Consider the following 18,003-nt stretch of genomic DNA (forward strand, 5'->3'; position numbering starts at 1 on the left):
GGTTCTGGAAGGGGGGCCAGCACAGGCAAAGGCTTGAAAGTGCAACACAGAGCAAGGTCTGTGACTAGAATCCTGAGGCGTCAGTGTCCAGAGTGACCAAAGGCTTCTGGGATAGGTGTGGTCCAAGAGGAGGAGGGGACAGGCTAGGGAGATCTTTGATCACTTCTCCCCCAAGCGTAAACTTTCTCTCTCACTGGGGGTTGTGGAAAAAACAGCCCTTCGTAGAAAATTTAGGACCCCTCAGCCTCTGGGGACACTCAACCATCATGCTGCATCTGACAGAGGCGGGTGTGAGGGAAATCAACTGACAGCTTGGCGCTGTTTGGTGGAAAAATGACAATAAACCGACACGGCTGTGGGTCGACATATCAAAGGTTCTGCTACCATGGCAACAGAATGACAGGGCAACCCTAAAATTAGAGGATCAGGCCAGAAAAGGTTCAGAGAGAAATCTCAGCAGATACTTGGAGGGAAACACAGAGACAAGGTGTCTGGGCCTCAAGACAGGGAGGTGGCTGTCCTCCGGCCCCCACCTTCAGATGCCCCCGGGCAGGACCTTCTCCCTCCCCAGCCTCAGTTTCCTCATCTACACAGAGAAGCATTTCCATGGCACCCCATGGCTCTTCAGTTTGAGAACCATCTCCTAGAAGGTCTGGAATGGACCAGAGTTCTATGCACAGAGCTATGGAGAGCAGCAGTACTTACTACAGAAAGTAAGGAAGAAAGGTAAGATGGGTGAGAGCCACTTACATTAATTGGCCTGCACAAGCTCCATCTCCTTCAAATGCTCCAGGGGCACAGGCTTCCTGGATCTATGTCCAGAGTCAGCTGACTCAGGCCAACTCCAGCTCTGCAGCCTCTCCCCAACACAGTCAGATCCTAGGGACCCCAGTGCATGCCCGGCCCCTATCTTAACCTTGAGCAGAGATGGCAGCGCCCCACCTCCAGCAACCCTTGGGCTCGGCATCAAGCCAGCTGGGTCTGGTCTCTGTCACGGGGTCTGCCCGACTCCCTTTCTCTTTCCCTGATATCCTTGGGCCCTCAGTCTGCCCAACACCTAATTTTAGGCTTCATCTGCAGAAAGTGAGAACACTTTCCTGCCCTACCCATTTCGTAGACCAGTGACCAAAGGTCTTCAAAAACACCTAAAAACTACAAAGTACTGTCGTGTATCGAAAGACAAGGGAGGAGAGTGAGTGAGACAACAGTTGGTGGTATTGTCATTAACCTGCTAGGTAACCTTGGGTACCTTATATAATAATCTCTCTGGGTTACTGTTTCTGCATCATTAAAATGGAGTTCAGGATAGTACCTATTCTACAGAGTTAACTGTGAGGATTCAGTGAATTAACACACAAATCTAGTCACCAGCAGCATCATTATTATTGTTGTCATTAGCATTACTGCTTTTGATCATCATCACCCCAGGCTCTCCCTAGCCTGGAGGTCCAGTTAGCCAATGGCGGCTCTTCCTCCTGCTGACATCCGGTCTGGATTTCCAAATCCTGTGGGTGGTGAACCCCTAGGATGGAGTCGGGGGCAGGTCTGCCCCTTTTCCAACTGTGCAGATGAGTGATGACCAGATGTCACCTCCCCTCTAGGAACAGCCTGTCTGCTCAAGTGACCTCAGCTGAGTTCCTGCCCCTTTGGCCCATGTGCAGAGCCAGTGTTGGGTCTGTCCTCTGCCAGATCTGGTTGAGCCTGTCTGGATTCCTGCTTCCCCCCAGGATGGACACTTAAGGCAGTGAGATGGAGGCGCACAGCCCTAAATCCCTCTCCTAAATCCACGCTGTCAGAAAACGCGTTCTCTGCCGCTGCTCTGATTGCCTGACTTCTTATTGGGCTGAGCAAACCCTCTGCCTGTTTGCCAGACAAATGAGGTCAGGCATCTTATTTGCTAGAAAATCTTGTCCAGAAGGATAAAAACCTCTGTCCTCAATGCATAAAACGACTGTCTCCAGTTTAGTTTAAGAACTCACCTTAAATTCCACAGAAAGATTTCCTTAATAACGCAGTGAGAGAACTGGAGAAAATTCCAGCTTTCTCAATAGAATTTGCCACCCTGCAGGGAAATCATACAGTACAGCCACCACCGTTCAGCCTGCTCTCTCCCCGACAAAGGTATGTTTAACTCTTCTAAGAAAAAGTCAACATAACTACAACTTCCCTGATCTTGAATTTCCCTAATCTGGAGCATCCAAGGAAGACCAGTATGCGTTAAGGGCAAAGCCGAGCACAAGACTACTAAAATATGTATTTAACAGTACTTTTATGTAAGGTTCTTCTTTTTGACAACACATCACTTTGAAGATCCTCTGGTAACTAGAAGGAGCTATCAGAGTGTTTATTCCCTAGTAACACTCCCTAGGGAATTGACTTTAAAGGCGGGATTAAAAATGCAACGTAATTTCTAGACTAACGGATCTTTTTATAAATTGGGCTTTTACATACTGGTTTAAACAGCTCAACATTTCCCCTTAATTCTGCATATATTAATACACCTAGACAAATTTTTGCCATTGTTTCCCCAGGAGTAAAGACGTTATATTTGGCCTTCCTGAAATAACGTGTCTCAAATGGAAGCAGACAGAGCTGATGAGACATTCCTGACAGGGAACGCAGGCCCATGTGGAGCTGTGATGACTTCCCCATAACTATCTTGACTTCTTAAGAAGCGCACCTTGGGCAGCTGGGGCGACTGTGCCTCGCTGTCCCGGTATCTGGGGGCAGCATCCCCGCAGGGCTCCCTCCTGCTGGGCCGGGCGCTTACCTCCATGCTGTACCTCTCCACCGTCCTTCTCAGGGGGTCCACAGCCTGCCAGCAAATCAGGATGCACAGGTCAATCAGCAGCATGCCCCCGACGATCACGAGCAGTTTCTGGTCCTTGATGATCTGCAGAGAAGGCAGGGGCAGATGGGAATGGACATGAGAGAGCTTTCCAACAGCAGCTGAGGAACTGGGTCAGGTGAGTGACTGAATGGTGGCACCCCCAGTTTCAAACTTCCCCCAGATTCCCCATCGCCCATAGAATAAATCCAGCCAAGCTTCTTTGCCTGGCATTCAAGGCCTTTCATGAGCTTGGCTTGTCCACATCCCAAACACACACATATACTTAGTTAAGTCTGCTGACTCCCGGTCTCGGACTCTGCTGAGATTTTCACTCCAGGCCTTTGTGGGTGCTGGTTCTCTTGTCTGAAACACTCTATTCTTTCTGTTCAGCAAACTGCTAATAATCTTTAAAGACCCAGATGCATTGTCACCTCTCCATGAAGCCCCCTAACTCCCACAGCAGAACTAATTATTCCCATAGCACTTTGTTCACATAATTATACTTAATACGTTCAATACTTATTATTATGGAGAGTAATAGTAGTAACTACAAGAAGAAAAATAAATATAAATGTTAACATTTAATGAACACATACACTGCACCTGCCTCTAGGTTGATTTCTTAAAAAATTTTTTTTATAGGTTTATTGTTTTACATACATCTTCTCACATAAAGGCAGACACTATTATTCCCATTTTTTGGACGAAGAAACTGAGGCTGGTGCTGGGGGCTAAGTAACTTGCTCAGTGGAATATAGCTACTAAAAAGTGAAGCCCAGATTGGAACCAAACTCCTCCTCTCTCCAGAATCCACACCCTCAAACATTTACAGCACCTACCAGATGTCTCAGGGACCAGATGCTTTATTAAGTTGTATACCCGCCTGCCCTCCTCAGTAAACTGGGGAACCCCTGACAGAAGGGAAGCCTGTTTTATTTATTTGTTTACCCTCAGTACCCAGCAGGACCTGGCATACAGTTGGTACTTAAGTTTGATGGATTGAATTGAGATGAAGGAATATATAAAGAAGAAATATAGCTTCTACCCGCCTTTGCAGCCTGGGATATTTTTATTATACCGTGAAATTCCCACCCTACTTTATGTCCATTTGATAGGGATTGGCCTGAGGACAAATGCTGTCAGCGGCAAAGCTAACCTGTATTTCACTCACTGCACGTTTATGTGTCCTTCCCTGCCCCCTGCCCCAACGCCAAATAAAAGCTAATGTGATGAAGTAGTTCTGGAAAAGACTATATAGAAAAATAAACAAAACTGAAACAAAAGCTTAAGAAATATCACCAGGTCTGGCTTTTAATGATTGAAGCCATTTTTAAAGGCGAAATAGAAACGCAAGAGGTTTCTCTGTGGCCAAATTGTGAAAAGAACAAGAAAGTATTGCTGAGTTACTACCAAAGAGATCAAATCCACCAAAACCACTTTACCTGGGGCTGGGGTGGTGGCAAAGACCCCTCTGAGATTTTTCAGAAGCATTCAGTGAACGGCTGATGGTTTGCAGAGGCCTGGCTTAACCCTAGTCCTCTGGGGAACCAGGCGGCTCCCTGAAAGCCTCGAGATATTGGACCAAAAGGAAGAAATGCTGAGGAGCTTAGGACTCGGAGGATGGCTAGAAGGGGCTCCCTGGTTGATGCTCACCCAGGGCTGTTGGAGGCCCAGGCATTTGCCCATGGAAGGTCTTTCCCCAGCTTTCTGCCGGTGCCCTCCTACCCTTATTTCAAGGTTGAGCCTGAGCAGCTGCTCCTCTGTGAATTTGTAGCCCTGCACAGGGCGTGGGCTACAACTGTGCTCCTGTCAGAACAGAGGCAGGGACCAGCCGGTCTCTCCTCTGTACCCTGGTGGCCTTGTGCAGGGGCTGGCTCTCTGATCTTCCTGGGGAATTAATGAATGAGTTCCCAGAAAAAGGACAAGGGAAAGAGGTGCTGTTGAGCAAGTTCAAGGTCACTGCCTCCTGCCTAGGGCTCAGGTTCTGCTTCCCATAAGGCCCCACCTGCTGCAGGTTCCTATTCCTTCCCAGGCCTTTGTAGCTGCTGGTTCTTTTGTCAAAAACAACATTTCCTCTCTGTGAGAGGTTCTGTATGGCTGCATGAGTGTGGGGCGGGATGGGGATGTGGCTGGAGACAGGGTGAGCTGGAGCAGGAGAGCCTGTGTGCATGTGATGGGGCCTCCTGTGGGGCTGCTGGAGGTTTAAGCATCTTTAAGCATCAGAGTGATGGGGAGCTCTCTGCAGCATTGAGGGGTGGACCTGAGGTGGGAGCCTGAAGTAGGAGGCCAGTTAGAAGCTGGGGCTGCTGTCCTGATGAGGAGGGAGGAGGCCCGATGCAGAGCAGTGACTACCAAATGGACAGGAGAATGCAGATGCCACGAATACCAGGTAGGCAGAGTTGCCAGCCTCAGCCTCTGAGTCCTCTTCCCCTCCCCAAACTTCCCCCACCAGCAAGTGCCAGCACCTCCAGCTCCCTCCTCTGCCAAGGCTTTCCCATGAGATGGAAAGGGTACTACTCTTCCCACAGCATAACTTCCAGGAGGCAGTGACCTTGAACTTGCTCAGCAGTGCCACTTCTCCTGGCCTCTTCCCAAGGGCTCATGCACATAGGATATGGACCACCTTGCACTCCAGCACACAATACCTCGGGTCCTTTGGGACTGCACAGTCTCTCCTGGACGAGAAGTGGTACACTGAGAGGGAGGGGCTGAGAAACATGAGGTGGGCACACTCAGTGAGTCACCTACAGGGGAGGTAGATGCAGCACCTTGACCCCTGCTGCCTGAATAGGGAAAGCACCCACGGCACAGCTGGCCTTTAAACTTAAGTGTGATAAAGTCAAGTCCTCCCAGTTTTAAGGCTCAAGTCTGAAGCCTGAGGTAGCATGTGGCTAGAAAGACAGGATCTGGGATTATGTGGACCTGGATTGGAGTCCTGTTTCCATCCCTTGTGACCTGTGTGTGACCCTGGGTAAATCACTTCCTCTCTCATTCTGCATTTCTGATTTGTACAATGGCAAGGAGTGGAAGGTAGTTGGGGGAGGCTCATGTAAGCTCTAAGCATGGTGCAAAAAAAGAACACAGTTTTGGGCTCCTTCTAATCCCAGTTCTTGTCAAATGTGATCCTGAGCACGCTGTATAACTTTGCTGGGCTTATCTCCTCCTCGAAAAGTGGAGCCAGGGAGCCCTAAGCTGCAGAGCTGGTATAATAGTAAAATGAGATGATGTATGGAAGGCATTTAGTACAATGTCCAGCATAGAGAAGATGCTCAACAAATGGTAGCTGTTTGGCTGTCATTACTTGGGTTTTGCCAATTTCTGATTCTCTGTTTATGTGCAGGACAGTGACGTCTAGGGGCAAAGTGTGACATTGCACCTCAGCTCTACTAGATTCAGGGCTACACTTCATACAGACGGATCCAAGGTGGGAAGAGCCTGAGAAGAGAGGACACATCTAATTTCCAAAGCCTGACACTTGGCCAGTGTTTGTGACTAAACAAATTTAGGCTACGTAGTTATGAATCACATTTGACTTACTAATCACAGGAACAATTTATTGAGCGCCTCCTCTGAATTAAGTTCTGTTCTAGGCACTAGGGATGCAACAGTGGGCAAAACATAAATATCCTGCCATGGAGCGTGCATAAAAGGGGGAAGACTAATAATGACTAACTAAACAAATATTGCATGCATATACACAGTGCAATGTCAAGGAGAGGTGACTTGAAATAATCTTTTAAAAAAGATCTAAAATTTTAAATTTAAAAAACAGCACTGATCTGATCATACAAAGTCTGAGCACCAGAGAATCCCCAAATTAGGCAAGGTCATCTCTCTAGTCTCACCTCAGCTTTCCTGAGTTCCCTCCTTATCTTTCAGCTTTCTCTTCAAGAGCTGCATGAACTTTTCTCCATTGTGTCAGTGCACAACAAAGCCATGAAACTCAGTTCTCTCTCTGGGGCTAGGAAGTTACTAGTGCTCTGGTCTCACTGAATGAGAGATGGGGGTGAAGGCATCAGGAATGATTAAGCACCAGCTTCTGGAATCAGATCTGAGTTTGATTCCTACTGACTTAGCTGTGTGACCTTAGGTAAGGTTCCTAACCCCTCTGAGCCAGTTTCCTCATCTCCAAAATGGGGAAGATGACCACACAAATCACATTAGATTACCAGAGCTTGGCTTATGATTACTGTTCAACAAATGTCAGCTATTATTACTAAATGTCACTTCCCATGGTTGTTTAGAGCAGGGATCAGCAAACTACAGATATGACCTACTTTTGACTTTGTAAATAAAGCTTTATTAGAACACAGTCAAAGCCATTCGTTTATGTATTTGTCTCTGCTTTCGTTCTACAACAGCAGTTACATGGTTGTGACAGAGGCTGTATGGCCTGTAACGCTGAGCATATTTACTATCTGACTCTTTATAGGAAAAATTGGCTGACACCTTGTTTTGAGAAAAGAGCATTTCTTTATCTCTTCAAAAAGCTTCAGATATTTTGACTGATCCAGACTGCCCTTCTACTAGGACCAGCTAACTGCCTACTTTCAAGGACGCCATTCCAGAGGGAATACAGTGTGAATGGTGCCCCCTAGAGTTGTTCATTCAGCACAGTGGCCCTGCCTTCCTGCCATCAGTCAGATGATGGTGCTCTCTCAGCATTTTCCTGAAGCTGAGTCTGGATGAAAGTCCGAGGGGACAGTCCCATGTTACTGTCTGCAACAGTATCAAGTCATACTTGTAGTGAGCTTTCTTTGTCCTCAAAAAAACACCTGCCCCCACAAGGGAAGACCTCATCTCCGAGTTACTGCTCTCTCTCAAACTTTCAATTTGGTTCTAGTAAATATAAGAGGCAGAATAAATACTATAGTAGTGGGGCTTCTCAATTCAAGATTTTATAATTGGTCTTTAGGAAAAAATGGTAACATACTATAAAAACATTGAATTTGGAAGCATTAAGTCACCACATGTCAATACTTCCTTTAATGGGCTTCTTTTCTTTTAATGTCTTTTAAAATGTAGCCATATGGGGTGAAGTTTGTGTATGTGTGTCTGGGGAGGGTGTGACATCGTAGGTGGAGGGAAAACGAGGTGGAAGCCAGGGAAGGAAGAAAAAGATAAAAAGACTATGAAAAAAAGTGTGTGATCGCATTTACACATTTAGGTAAATCTTGTATGTGTCAGAAAAAAAAATTAAGGGGCCCATTTAAAAAAAAGTCTAAATTTAAAAAATAATAAGACAAAGTAATGACAGTAAAAACCAATCCTGGCTATATAAAAGGTTGGAGTCATGGAGAATTCAATCCTAGTTTTGTCCCACAACTGCCACAACAACTCTTTCAAAACCATCTAGTTCCTGGACTTGAATTTTTGATCTGTGTAAGGTATAAATCTCTCTTCTACACTCTTAACCTCCTCTAATTTGGTTGATAAACGATACTCCGCTGTAGGGCCACAAGGCTGTTCGTGGAATAACTGGAAAGCCTAGAGCAAAAAGTGTCTCACACTGGAATGTCTGTTCATCTGGCTTAAATCATCTTTACCACAGACTAAACTAGTGACCAAATCTTGCAGTCAAAGCCTTTCTGCTGTACTCAAAGCAGTTTCTCAGACAGGCCCCCTCCCTGGACGCCTGGGCCCATGACCTCCCTGGGCTCTCACTTTGCCCAGACACCCCGGGGGTGGAGTCCCCTCGGCTCAGGCAATGCAGCGGCTGTGGCCACATCACAGCTCCAACTCCCATGGGGCTTTCAGACAACTGAACTCCTAAAGTCTTCCCCAGCACGCTTTGTCAATTGCTACCGAAGAATCCAAGTGTTCTGGCTTAGTGATCACATAAGTAATGGAACATATAGGCCGGTCCTTCATTACTGAAAATGATACGCATGAACCACATACTGACACAGAAGAAACAACACTGATTCTTCAAACCCAGGATGGAGTTGTCATAAACAGCCGAGCATCTCTAAACCAGAGCCGCAGACTGGGAGGGGCCCCAGAAGTGAGCTTGTGCCTGTCAAACTTTGGCTAGCATCAGCTTCACAGAGAGGGCTGGTGAAAACACGTGTTTCTGGGCTCCACCCCAGGATCCGATTCTTAGGGCTGGGGTGGGTCCTAAAAATTTGCATTTCTAACAAGCTTCCTGGTGATGCCCATGATCCTGCTGGTCCAGCCCGCACTCTGAGTAGCTCTGATCTAGACCACAGGTCTTCCACCCTGGCTGCATATTAGAGTCCCCTGGGGAAGTCTAATAACTCCTGATGCTCAGCTCCAGCCCGGGAGATGTGGTTTCAGCTGGCCTGGGCTGGGTTACTTGCAGTTTTTAAAAGCTCCCATTTGATTATAAAGTGCAGTCAGGTCTGAGAAGGACCAGGCGGCCAGGCTCCTCATCTTACAGACAGGAAGGAGTTGTCACAAATGCTGCTGAGGCCCAGCGAGGGGAGGGCCTTCCAGGTGAGCACAGGCAGTGGGGTGGCAGAGCTGAGCTCTTTCTTCCCTCTAAATGGAGCCCCGGGTGGAGCAGAAGAGGCGAAGCTGCTCCAGTGGGACCAACAGCAGTCCCTGAGTTTACAGGAGCGAAGGATGTCGGAGTGTTTCCTGAGCACCGGATGTGGGCCCAGCTGAGGGAGAGCTGTGTCCAAGACAAGCTGGGGGGACCAGGGAGCCCAGGAGTTGGGGAACTGCCACGTGCCTGGGAAAGGAGCCACAAATGGCCAACTGGGGAAGTATTTCACCCATGTCAGGGGCACCGCAGGACAGAGTCCCAGTAATGAGGGGCTTTGAAAACCCCACAAAAAGACCCCATGAGAGCCTAAAGGGCCTACTTAACCTCTGCCAGGCCCAGCAAGCCCAATGCCGCTCCTGGCAAATAAGGTCTTTCCCGCCCTGTCCACCACTCCAAACTCCAACTCTGGAGGGTCCAGGAAACCTTGGGAATGGGATAACGGGGAAAAAACTCAGGCTAGTAAAAGAGAGAAGCAGCCCACTCACACCCCTCTCCCAGGGCAAGTGGCCAGCTGCTTCAGGATGGTCTGGGGGCGGGAGAAGCAGTGCAGTGCCTTGGAATGTAGTTTAAAGTTTTGAATATTACGATGGACTCCACATATATTAGTTGTTGACCAGAGAACCTCAAAGCCATTAGACTTGCCCGAATTTTTAACCAGGAGCAAGAGAAAAAGAGCACCAGCCACCAGAAGGGTTAAAATGACAGTTTGGAGAAAGTTTCGCTATGACTACATCCTAAGAGTCAAGCTTAATCAACACGATGGTTAGAGCCAACCACACGGGTGGCAAATGCTTTCCTCCCACACGAAGGCAGAGGGCTCCTGTCCTCTAGGGCCTCTTCGAAAATGGAAGCATTAAATCAGGCCTCTGCCTCTGTTTCTACTCCCCTCTTTCAAGGGCTCTTCATTGCCCATAAGTTAAAGTTGAGATTCCGTACCTCCTGCCTTCCCCTGAAGCCCCCTCTTGTACTCTGTCTCCACAAACCCATCCCCATCCCCCAAGCCTCCGTGCACACGGTTCCCTCTATGGGGCTTGAAAACTCCCCAGCCTCTGCCTCTCAGTCACCCTCCAGGTCTTAGCATAGCCATCGCTTCCTACAGGAAGCCTTCCCTGAGTGCTGTACCCCAGTTTCCCCCATATGCACCCATCCAGCCCCTATCATCTTGCATTGTAAACGCTTTGTTAGCTGTCTGATTTCCCCAGGAGCCTGAAGGTGTTGGGGGTGGGAGTCGGGAGGTGGGAAAGGTTGTGTGTAGCTTGAATCCAAAGCAAATAGCCCAGTGCCTGGCACATAGTAGGTGCCTAACAAATCTTCATTAAATAAATACGAATTGAATATTATAAACACCCTGCAATGGAAGGCAGGATTACCTTCTTCTTCATTTTCACATTTTTGAAGATGGCGTGGACCCTCCATGTCTTTGCAAACATTGCCCCAAAGGCGGTTGTGTAGCCCACGGTGAGAATCCAGGTCCTGACCTAGAGGCGGTGAGAAAACAGAGGCATTAAAATCTCCCAGGTGGCTCCAACAAGGGGACTCTAAATGGTGTTGCTCTACTTTACATACTGTAGAGTTTTACCAGCACCAATGGTCCTTCAATCACGTTTCAATCTGATAGACGTTTGGTTCTACCGGCCACTTGCCAGACCCAGGCCCCTGGGCGCAGAGGCACATGAGAGTCAAATCCTGCCTTTGATGGGCCCACAGCCCAGAGGGAACCAGTCATAGAGAGAGGCACAGAGGGCCCCCAGGACCACTGAGGGGTCACAAAGCTGTTTCAGGCCAGCTCTCTGGTCTTCCCTCACCTTCCTTGACAGCCTTCTAATGTGGGGAGACATGCCTGCAGAGGTGAACATAATCACTGATTTCTGTCTCCTCACCTGAGTCTCTAGGAGACCAGGTGGCTCCAGGAACCTCCCAGCTCCTGGGTTGTGGGCCGCGGGTAGGGAAGGGCACTGGGCCCCAGGGGCTGAGACTGGGCAGGACAACAAGCCTGCATGGCTCTTCTCCAGTGCTAGCAACCCCACCACTCTGGTAGAGCAGTGCAGGACTTGGCCAGAGCTGGCCTTGGGGACACCTGACTGGCAGCTGCACCAGCTCAGCTCATGGCCATCATGAGGGGCTCAGTTAGGAGGAAGGCCAGGGGGAAGAGCTGTGACCTTCCCACTCCCAGCAGGGGCCTGTTTCCTTGGGCCTTTGGAGAAAGACAGGAATGATGTTGCCTGGGTCCTGCTGCTCAGCCCCCAGTCCCAGCCCCCCATGGCCTATCATTCTGTGTGACCTCAGGAGTCTGGTAACTCAGCACCAGGCCAGCCTGGCCACTGAACCCACATTCAGACCTTGGCTTCCTGCTCACGACTAACGTCCTATCTGGCTCTTACCTGTTCCCCAGGACTAAAGTGTGCCTCGATCTCTAGCCCTGGGCCGGTGGCTGCTGGGAACTATCAGCCCTGATAGGAGCCTACAGCCTGATTCACGCAGGCTGGGATGGCCAGCCGCCATATATTAGGTCTTGGAGGCCTCCCAGGTGCCCACTCTCCACCTGCACTACCACCTTGGCCAGACCCCAGCCCCTCCCAATTCTAACGTCGCTGGCTGGTCTGGACACTCTCCAAGACCCTGGAGATTCCCCAGCTCCAGGCTGGACCCCATATCATGGCCCAGCCCTCAGCTGTGCACCACTTAGTTCTGGGGCCTCCCACTCCCTGGGACAAAAAGGCTGCGTGCTCTGTGAGCTCCAGTTCTCAGCTGTGGTCTTTCTTCTGCTCTCCTCAGCTCTGCTGAGCTAAATTCTCTCTGAAAGGTCCCTGAGCCTCCTCCACTGAACACAGCAGGAAGAGGGATATGGTAGGGATATGGTAGGGAGAGAGAGACAGCAGGCTGGAGCAGATAGCCAGGGCCTCCGTGTCCAGAGGAGTCAGCCAAGCAGGTTTGCCCGGCCTCAAATGGCCCCGTCCAGCCCCAGGCTGCGGGCAGTTAGGTAGGAGGTTCCCAGACACACTCCCTTCACGGAGTCCCTTCACCCTGCCTTTCTATTCCAGTGACTTGGCTCTCCAGCTTTCCAGAGACAGAACACTTTCCCTTTCCATTTGATTTGTAAAAATAGGAACTGGCTGGGTAGAGGCAAGGCCGACCCCGTAAGAAAGACCAGCAGCGTTACAGCAGTCGCTCAGAAACACAGACATCTGAGGTGTGAATGCTGACAATGGCACAGGTGGGGACCTAACCTTCTTCTTTTTTTAAATTTCAAAAATTTCTGACAGGCAAGAATGAATCACAGTACTTTAAAGAAGGTCTTGGAGGGCCACATCATCACTCGTATTAAAATACAGGGATGCAAGAAAAAGTAAACAGAACAGGGACTGGGAAGGAGACAATTACTGGGAATTTAGACCTTATTCAATGACCGGATCACACTTTCCTAGTCTGTCAGAGTTGCAAAGGACCTTACAGATCATCTCATTCATTCATTCATTCATTTATTTGTTCATCTGTTCATCCGGTAAGTATTACTAGGCCAGAAATTTAGTATATAATGATAAAAACACACAAATAAAACCACAGCAACAACCAACACCAAGGTGATTTTCTGAATCCATCAGTTGAGTGAGAAAACCCCTTTGCAGGTGAAGAAACTGAGACTCAGGGTGTTTAAGGTATTTCTCTCAACCATGCCACTCATTGCAGCCCTCTTTCCCTCACATCATGCCTGCTCCTCCTCAGCCTCCTTGACCCCAATCAGGTTCTTCCCTGCCCTGGAGGCAGCGGTCAGAGGGACAGGACACATCTGTGGGCGGGGCTGGCCGGCCTGAGAACACTCTCCTCGCTGATCTCAGCACACTTTCAGAGCTAATGGTTGCCACGGTTGTTCTGGCCGATGGCCTCCAAGCGTTTTGATCATATTCTCTTATCAGAAAAACAATTTTAAACATGAACATATACAGAAGGTGGACATTTAAAAAAGGATGGTAAGAAATGAAATAACATCATTACTTTTACCTCATAATGTGGCAGACAATGACCTCCTATAAAGTATCACCCCAATGTGCTTCACGTTACTATATTTGCTTTGACTTATGTTTTCTTTGGAGTAATCGTTTCCAGGCCACTGATCTATTTTGTAGGGCCCAATTCCTTAGAACTCAGTCATATCAATGAGATAAAGTTAGTTAAGACACAATAACACAAACTTAACCTGGCATCTGGACATGGCAGTATGTTGCCATAGACTGAAAGCAAAGAACGGGTGAGGACGCCTGGGCAGAAAGGAGCTAACCTAGCAGAAAAGGTGAGCTTTCAAAGCCCTGCTGGCAAAGTGGGCCCTCCAGCTGGCGTCTGAGAATTTGGATTTGGGGAGAGTTTTCCCCATTCCCTCAATGACAAGAGTGACTCTGTGCCTGAACAAACGGTTTGTGCCAGCGGTGTGGTTTATGCTGCACACCTGCCTTCCTTCTGGGAGCCTGGTATCGTGCTGTGTGCTCAGCATAAGGTACCTTGGTGACCGGCCCCCGGTAAATACCCTGGGCGCTGAGTGTCTAGTGAGCATCCCTGGTACATATTTCATGTGTTGTCACAATTCATTGCTGGGGAATTGAGTGCGTCCTGTGTGACTCCACTGGGAAAGGCTCCTGGACGCTTGCACCTGATTCCCCCTGACTTCGCCCCATGTGCCTTTTCTGCTTTGCTGATTTTGCTTTATGTTCTTTCTCTGTGATTAATCATTACCGTGAGGACTATTATATGCCGAGTCCTAGTGAATCACTGAACTGGGGGCTGTCTTGCAGACCCTGGACACAATGCCCCGTGGCTGGCTGGTGTCACGGACTGACTCACCACTCTGTTCTCAGGAGAGCTCCTGCACAAGACCACCAGACACACCCACTGAGCCCCAGTGTCAGCCCGAGTATTAAATCTTAGTACAGTTTAATTTCTTTCATTTTTTCTACATAAAAAGTAAATAAAAGCTGTAATATATTCTTCTACAAGATGATCCCAGTGGTTCACATCCCATTTGGAGAAAGCTCTTCAGACAACGATGAAACAACACTAGAAGAAATATTCTGAAAGCAGGACAGTGGAACCCCCACCAGCAGAGCCGCCCATGTCAGACTGCCTCGCTCAGGGTCATCCCTGGCCTAGGCCGCTGCAAAAGGAGGTCTTATGTCTCTCTCCACTCCTCCACTATCTTTTTAGGATGGAAATGGACCCTGGGGTTCAGTACTGGACCCTCTTTGTCCTAAAAGGGCTCTCCCTGGGTTATCACTCCCACCCTTAGGCTTCAATCCTTTTCTTTGTGCTGATAATTCCCTTAGCTCTTCCCCAGCTCCTACCTCACTTCTGAGCTCCAGACCTGGATATGCCACTGTCACTGGAAACCTAAGTGACACTTAGGTGTCCCATAAAACCTTCACACTCCAGAGCCCAAGCTGAGCCCATGAGCCCTTCTGTTGAGCAGCTCCATTTCCTCCTGACTCAGGGATGGTGCCACTACTGCCTGTCACCTAAGTTAGGGACCTGAAAGCCCTCCTGGGAACCTCCTCTCACCCTCAGTCTCCTATTCGGCCCCCAAGCCCATTTCCCTCTGCTGCACCACCCCCAGAGCAGTTCTCTGCCCTTCCCATGCTCTGACAGGTGGAGCCCCATGCCTGTGCCTCTCGGGCTCCATGACCTCCTGGCTTCCAGCTGGATCTGGAAGGCACGATCAGGAGACTGGCAGGTGCTAGGAGAGAGAAGATGGGTATGTGCTTCCTGCGGCCACTGCTTCTGTGCTGTGTCTCTGGGCCCCTCACACGGTCCTGGCCCTGTCTGGGCTCAGGGAGACACTCCTCTCTCTGCTTTTGCAGGCCCAGGAGTGGCAAGGGCTTCCTGTGTGGTGGCCTCAACACCTGTGTTTGCTTCCTTAACCCCACCTACACCTCTGCAGGTAGTCCCTGCACGGGAGTCTCTCCCTGTGAAGCACGGGGGTGGGCTCTGTTTGTGGCCAGGGCTGTGCCTCACGGCCATCTCATCCCCTGTCTCTCGTGAGTACTCCCTTCCTCTGTGTTCCCGGGGTGCCATCCAGATTTGTCATTTCAGCAGGGCCTCTGGAGGCAGACTGACATGGGTTCAGGTCCTGGCTTTGTCATTCACTATCTACGTGAACCTGGAGCAGGTCACACGACCTCTTTGAGCCTTGATCCCCTCATCTGTGAAATGGGATAATAATAATGCCTCTGACTTCACGGAGTGGTTGTGCTGAAGAGATGAAAAAAGGTGGTGTAAAGGGCTGAGGTTCTTGATCAATATCTGCTTTTTGTCCATGGCTTCCTTACCACTGTTCACTGGACAGCTGGGGGATCCTCCAGCTGGTCTTCCCTTCTCTCCCTCACTTCCTGCTCATCCGACACCCAGAGAGACTGTTCTTCAGTGCAAATCTAAGCAAGTCTCCCTGGATTTAAACCCTTCACTGCCCCACTGAGCCTGCAGGCTGAACTCCAGATTCTTAGCAGGGTGTGCCCCACCCCACAGTACCCCTCCTGTCATTCCTCACATAGCATTTCACTTCCAAGAAATTCTATGCTGTTTAAATGTCCCCACATATCACACTGGCTCACACTGTGGGCCTGGCACCGGCTATTTCCTCCATTCAAAATGCCATCTTCTCTCTAAACTCCTTTACAAATTCTCATTTGTCCTCTGAAAACCAGACTCATGGACCACCTTCTCTGAGAAGCCCTCCCAGACCTTACAAGGAGGTCACAGCTGCCTCCTCCTCGAGACCTTGCCCTCATGCATGTTTCTGTTGTGCTGGTCACACTGAGATGTCTATCTGATAACCTGCCTGCCTCTCCCATGAAATGGTACTACTGGGAGGTGGATCCTACACAGTCCACCTTTAAATCTCTGGTTTGAGGGGTGATTGGGCTGGGTGGGCCTGCTTAGGAGGTAATGGACCATCTGTCACCTAAAACGTACAAGTCGAGCCCGAACAAGCACAGGAAAGGAAGAGCACACAGAGAACTGGAGTTCTGGACGGCAAAAGAGGCCGAGTTTATGGTCTCGGTGGTCCCTTCCTCCCAATGCAATATTCTGTCTGTGAGGTAGTGAGCTCCCCATCACCACATGGATTTAAGCAGAGCCTGGAGGACTCCCTGTCATGGTACTATACGGGCATTTCCAGCACTGAACGACGTTTCATTTGATGATCTACCTTCCGCGTAGCTCTATGATGCCAAATCAACTAGGAGGTTCTGTGGGCTCTAATGATTCTGTTTCCAAAATGTCGACTCTAATACAAGCCTCCACTGATTCATCATCACAAGACAAACAGCTACTTCGCTTCCTCTCCCAAAGTCTTGAACATATTTACTCTTCTAACGTTAATGTCTTTCCTTTTCTCTCTTCAGCCATAAAGTTCCTGGCCCCTCTCACACAGCCCTGACATGCATCCATGGGGGAGGGGAACTTTAGCCAGGCAATGCCCATCTCAGTCTCGACTATAAAAAAGGGAAAAACAATTAGAGCACATCTCCAGACGGAAGGAAAAATCTATGCCCGGAATAGTTCTGCTCAGCCACTTGTTCAATCGATTTTGGGAAGGCCTGCCTGGCAGAGTGAAGGGCTTTCATGGCTCTTTTGGGGACTAGCAGGAAAGGGACACACAGCCTCTCTTGCAGGTCTGTTCTGACAGACGACTGGGGCTGCCAGGCTCCAGGTCTCTGGCATGTGGGCCCCAGGCCAGGAAGTCAGAGGGCGGAGGAAGCCCTGGCAGGTGGCTGGATGCTGCAGGGTAAGCTGCTTTCCCGCTGTCCAGAAAGGTTCCTAAAAGGGCCTTTTGTTTCATTCTGACTGTTCACCCCAGGTAATCAATAGTGAGAAGATGGGTAAGGAAGACCCCGACTATCCAAAAACAAGCCCCAGAGCTCCATTACTACAAGGCGGAGGGAAAGGCGTTGTTGTCTGGAGCTAAAAGGCCAGTACAAAGTACTTTACCATGGCCAGTCACCAAAGCATGGGATGACATGCTGAAACAGCCTCCAAACTACATTATTACATCAGGTTATCTCTCAACTGTCTCAGAAAGAAATCCCTGAGCAAAAAACAAAACAAAACAAAACAAAACAAAACAAAAAAAAACCCACAGATATTTATGGTCATTTAAATGAAGACATCACTAATTTCTAATTCCTACTAGGCTTGAATTTACTGGGAGGCCAGTGGGTGTTCCCAGGTAGCCTTTGACTTTTGAGACAGAGTTATAAAATCCTAGCATCTCTGGGAGGGCTGGAAGAAGACGTCATGCTTCCCAATCAGTATCTGGGCCGCCACGACTCCATCCTTTCCAGCAGCTGCCCATCCAGAGCTCATTCATACACCTCTTGTGAGCAGATGGTGAGAATGTGCTTCAGGCCCTAGAATCCAGCCCTGCCTCCTGTGATGGGACAGCCCTGCTTCCTGGGATTCCAGGGTGGAGGCCCAGGATCCCTCTTCCTACTCCAGCCGATCCTCATGGAACAAGGCTTCTGGTGCTTCCATTTCTCTTACATCATCAGTCTCCGAGAGACAAACTCAAAAATAAAGCATGGGTCCTAATCCTGACCTCGCTACTGTGTGGTCTGTGGATGCAGTATCCACATCACCTGGCAGCTTGTTAGAGCTGTAGCATCTCCAACTCATCCCACACCTG

The 18,003-nt window shown here is 49.2% G+C and overlaps 1 protein-coding gene across 4 annotated transcripts in view; it reads right to left on the reverse strand.

Moving 5' to 3' along the window:
* GABBR2 (gamma-aminobutyric acid type B receptor subunit 2) overlaps window positions 1-18,003 on the reverse strand; it is a 354,329-nt gene that overhangs the window by 50,121 nt on the left and 286,205 nt on the right. For all 4 annotated transcript variants that reach the window (XM_031677345.2, XM_006204058.4, XM_072959804.1 and 1 more), the window contains 2 exons: window positions 10,709-10,816; window positions 2,771-2,893 (listed from right to left, as the gene is read on the reverse strand). In XM_031677345.2, coding sequence (XP_031533205.1) covers window positions 2,771-2,893; window positions 10,709-10,816 — 231 coding nt within the window. The remainder of the gene's footprint in view (window positions 1-2,770; window positions 2,894-10,708; window positions 10,817-18,003) is intronic.

The sequence above is a fragment of the Vicugna pacos genome, chromosome 4 (assembly GCF_048564905.1).
Source record: "Vicugna pacos chromosome 4, VicPac4, whole genome shotgun sequence".
NCBI classification, from domain to species: domain Eukaryota; kingdom Metazoa; phylum Chordata; class Mammalia; order Artiodactyla; family Camelidae; genus Vicugna; species Vicugna pacos.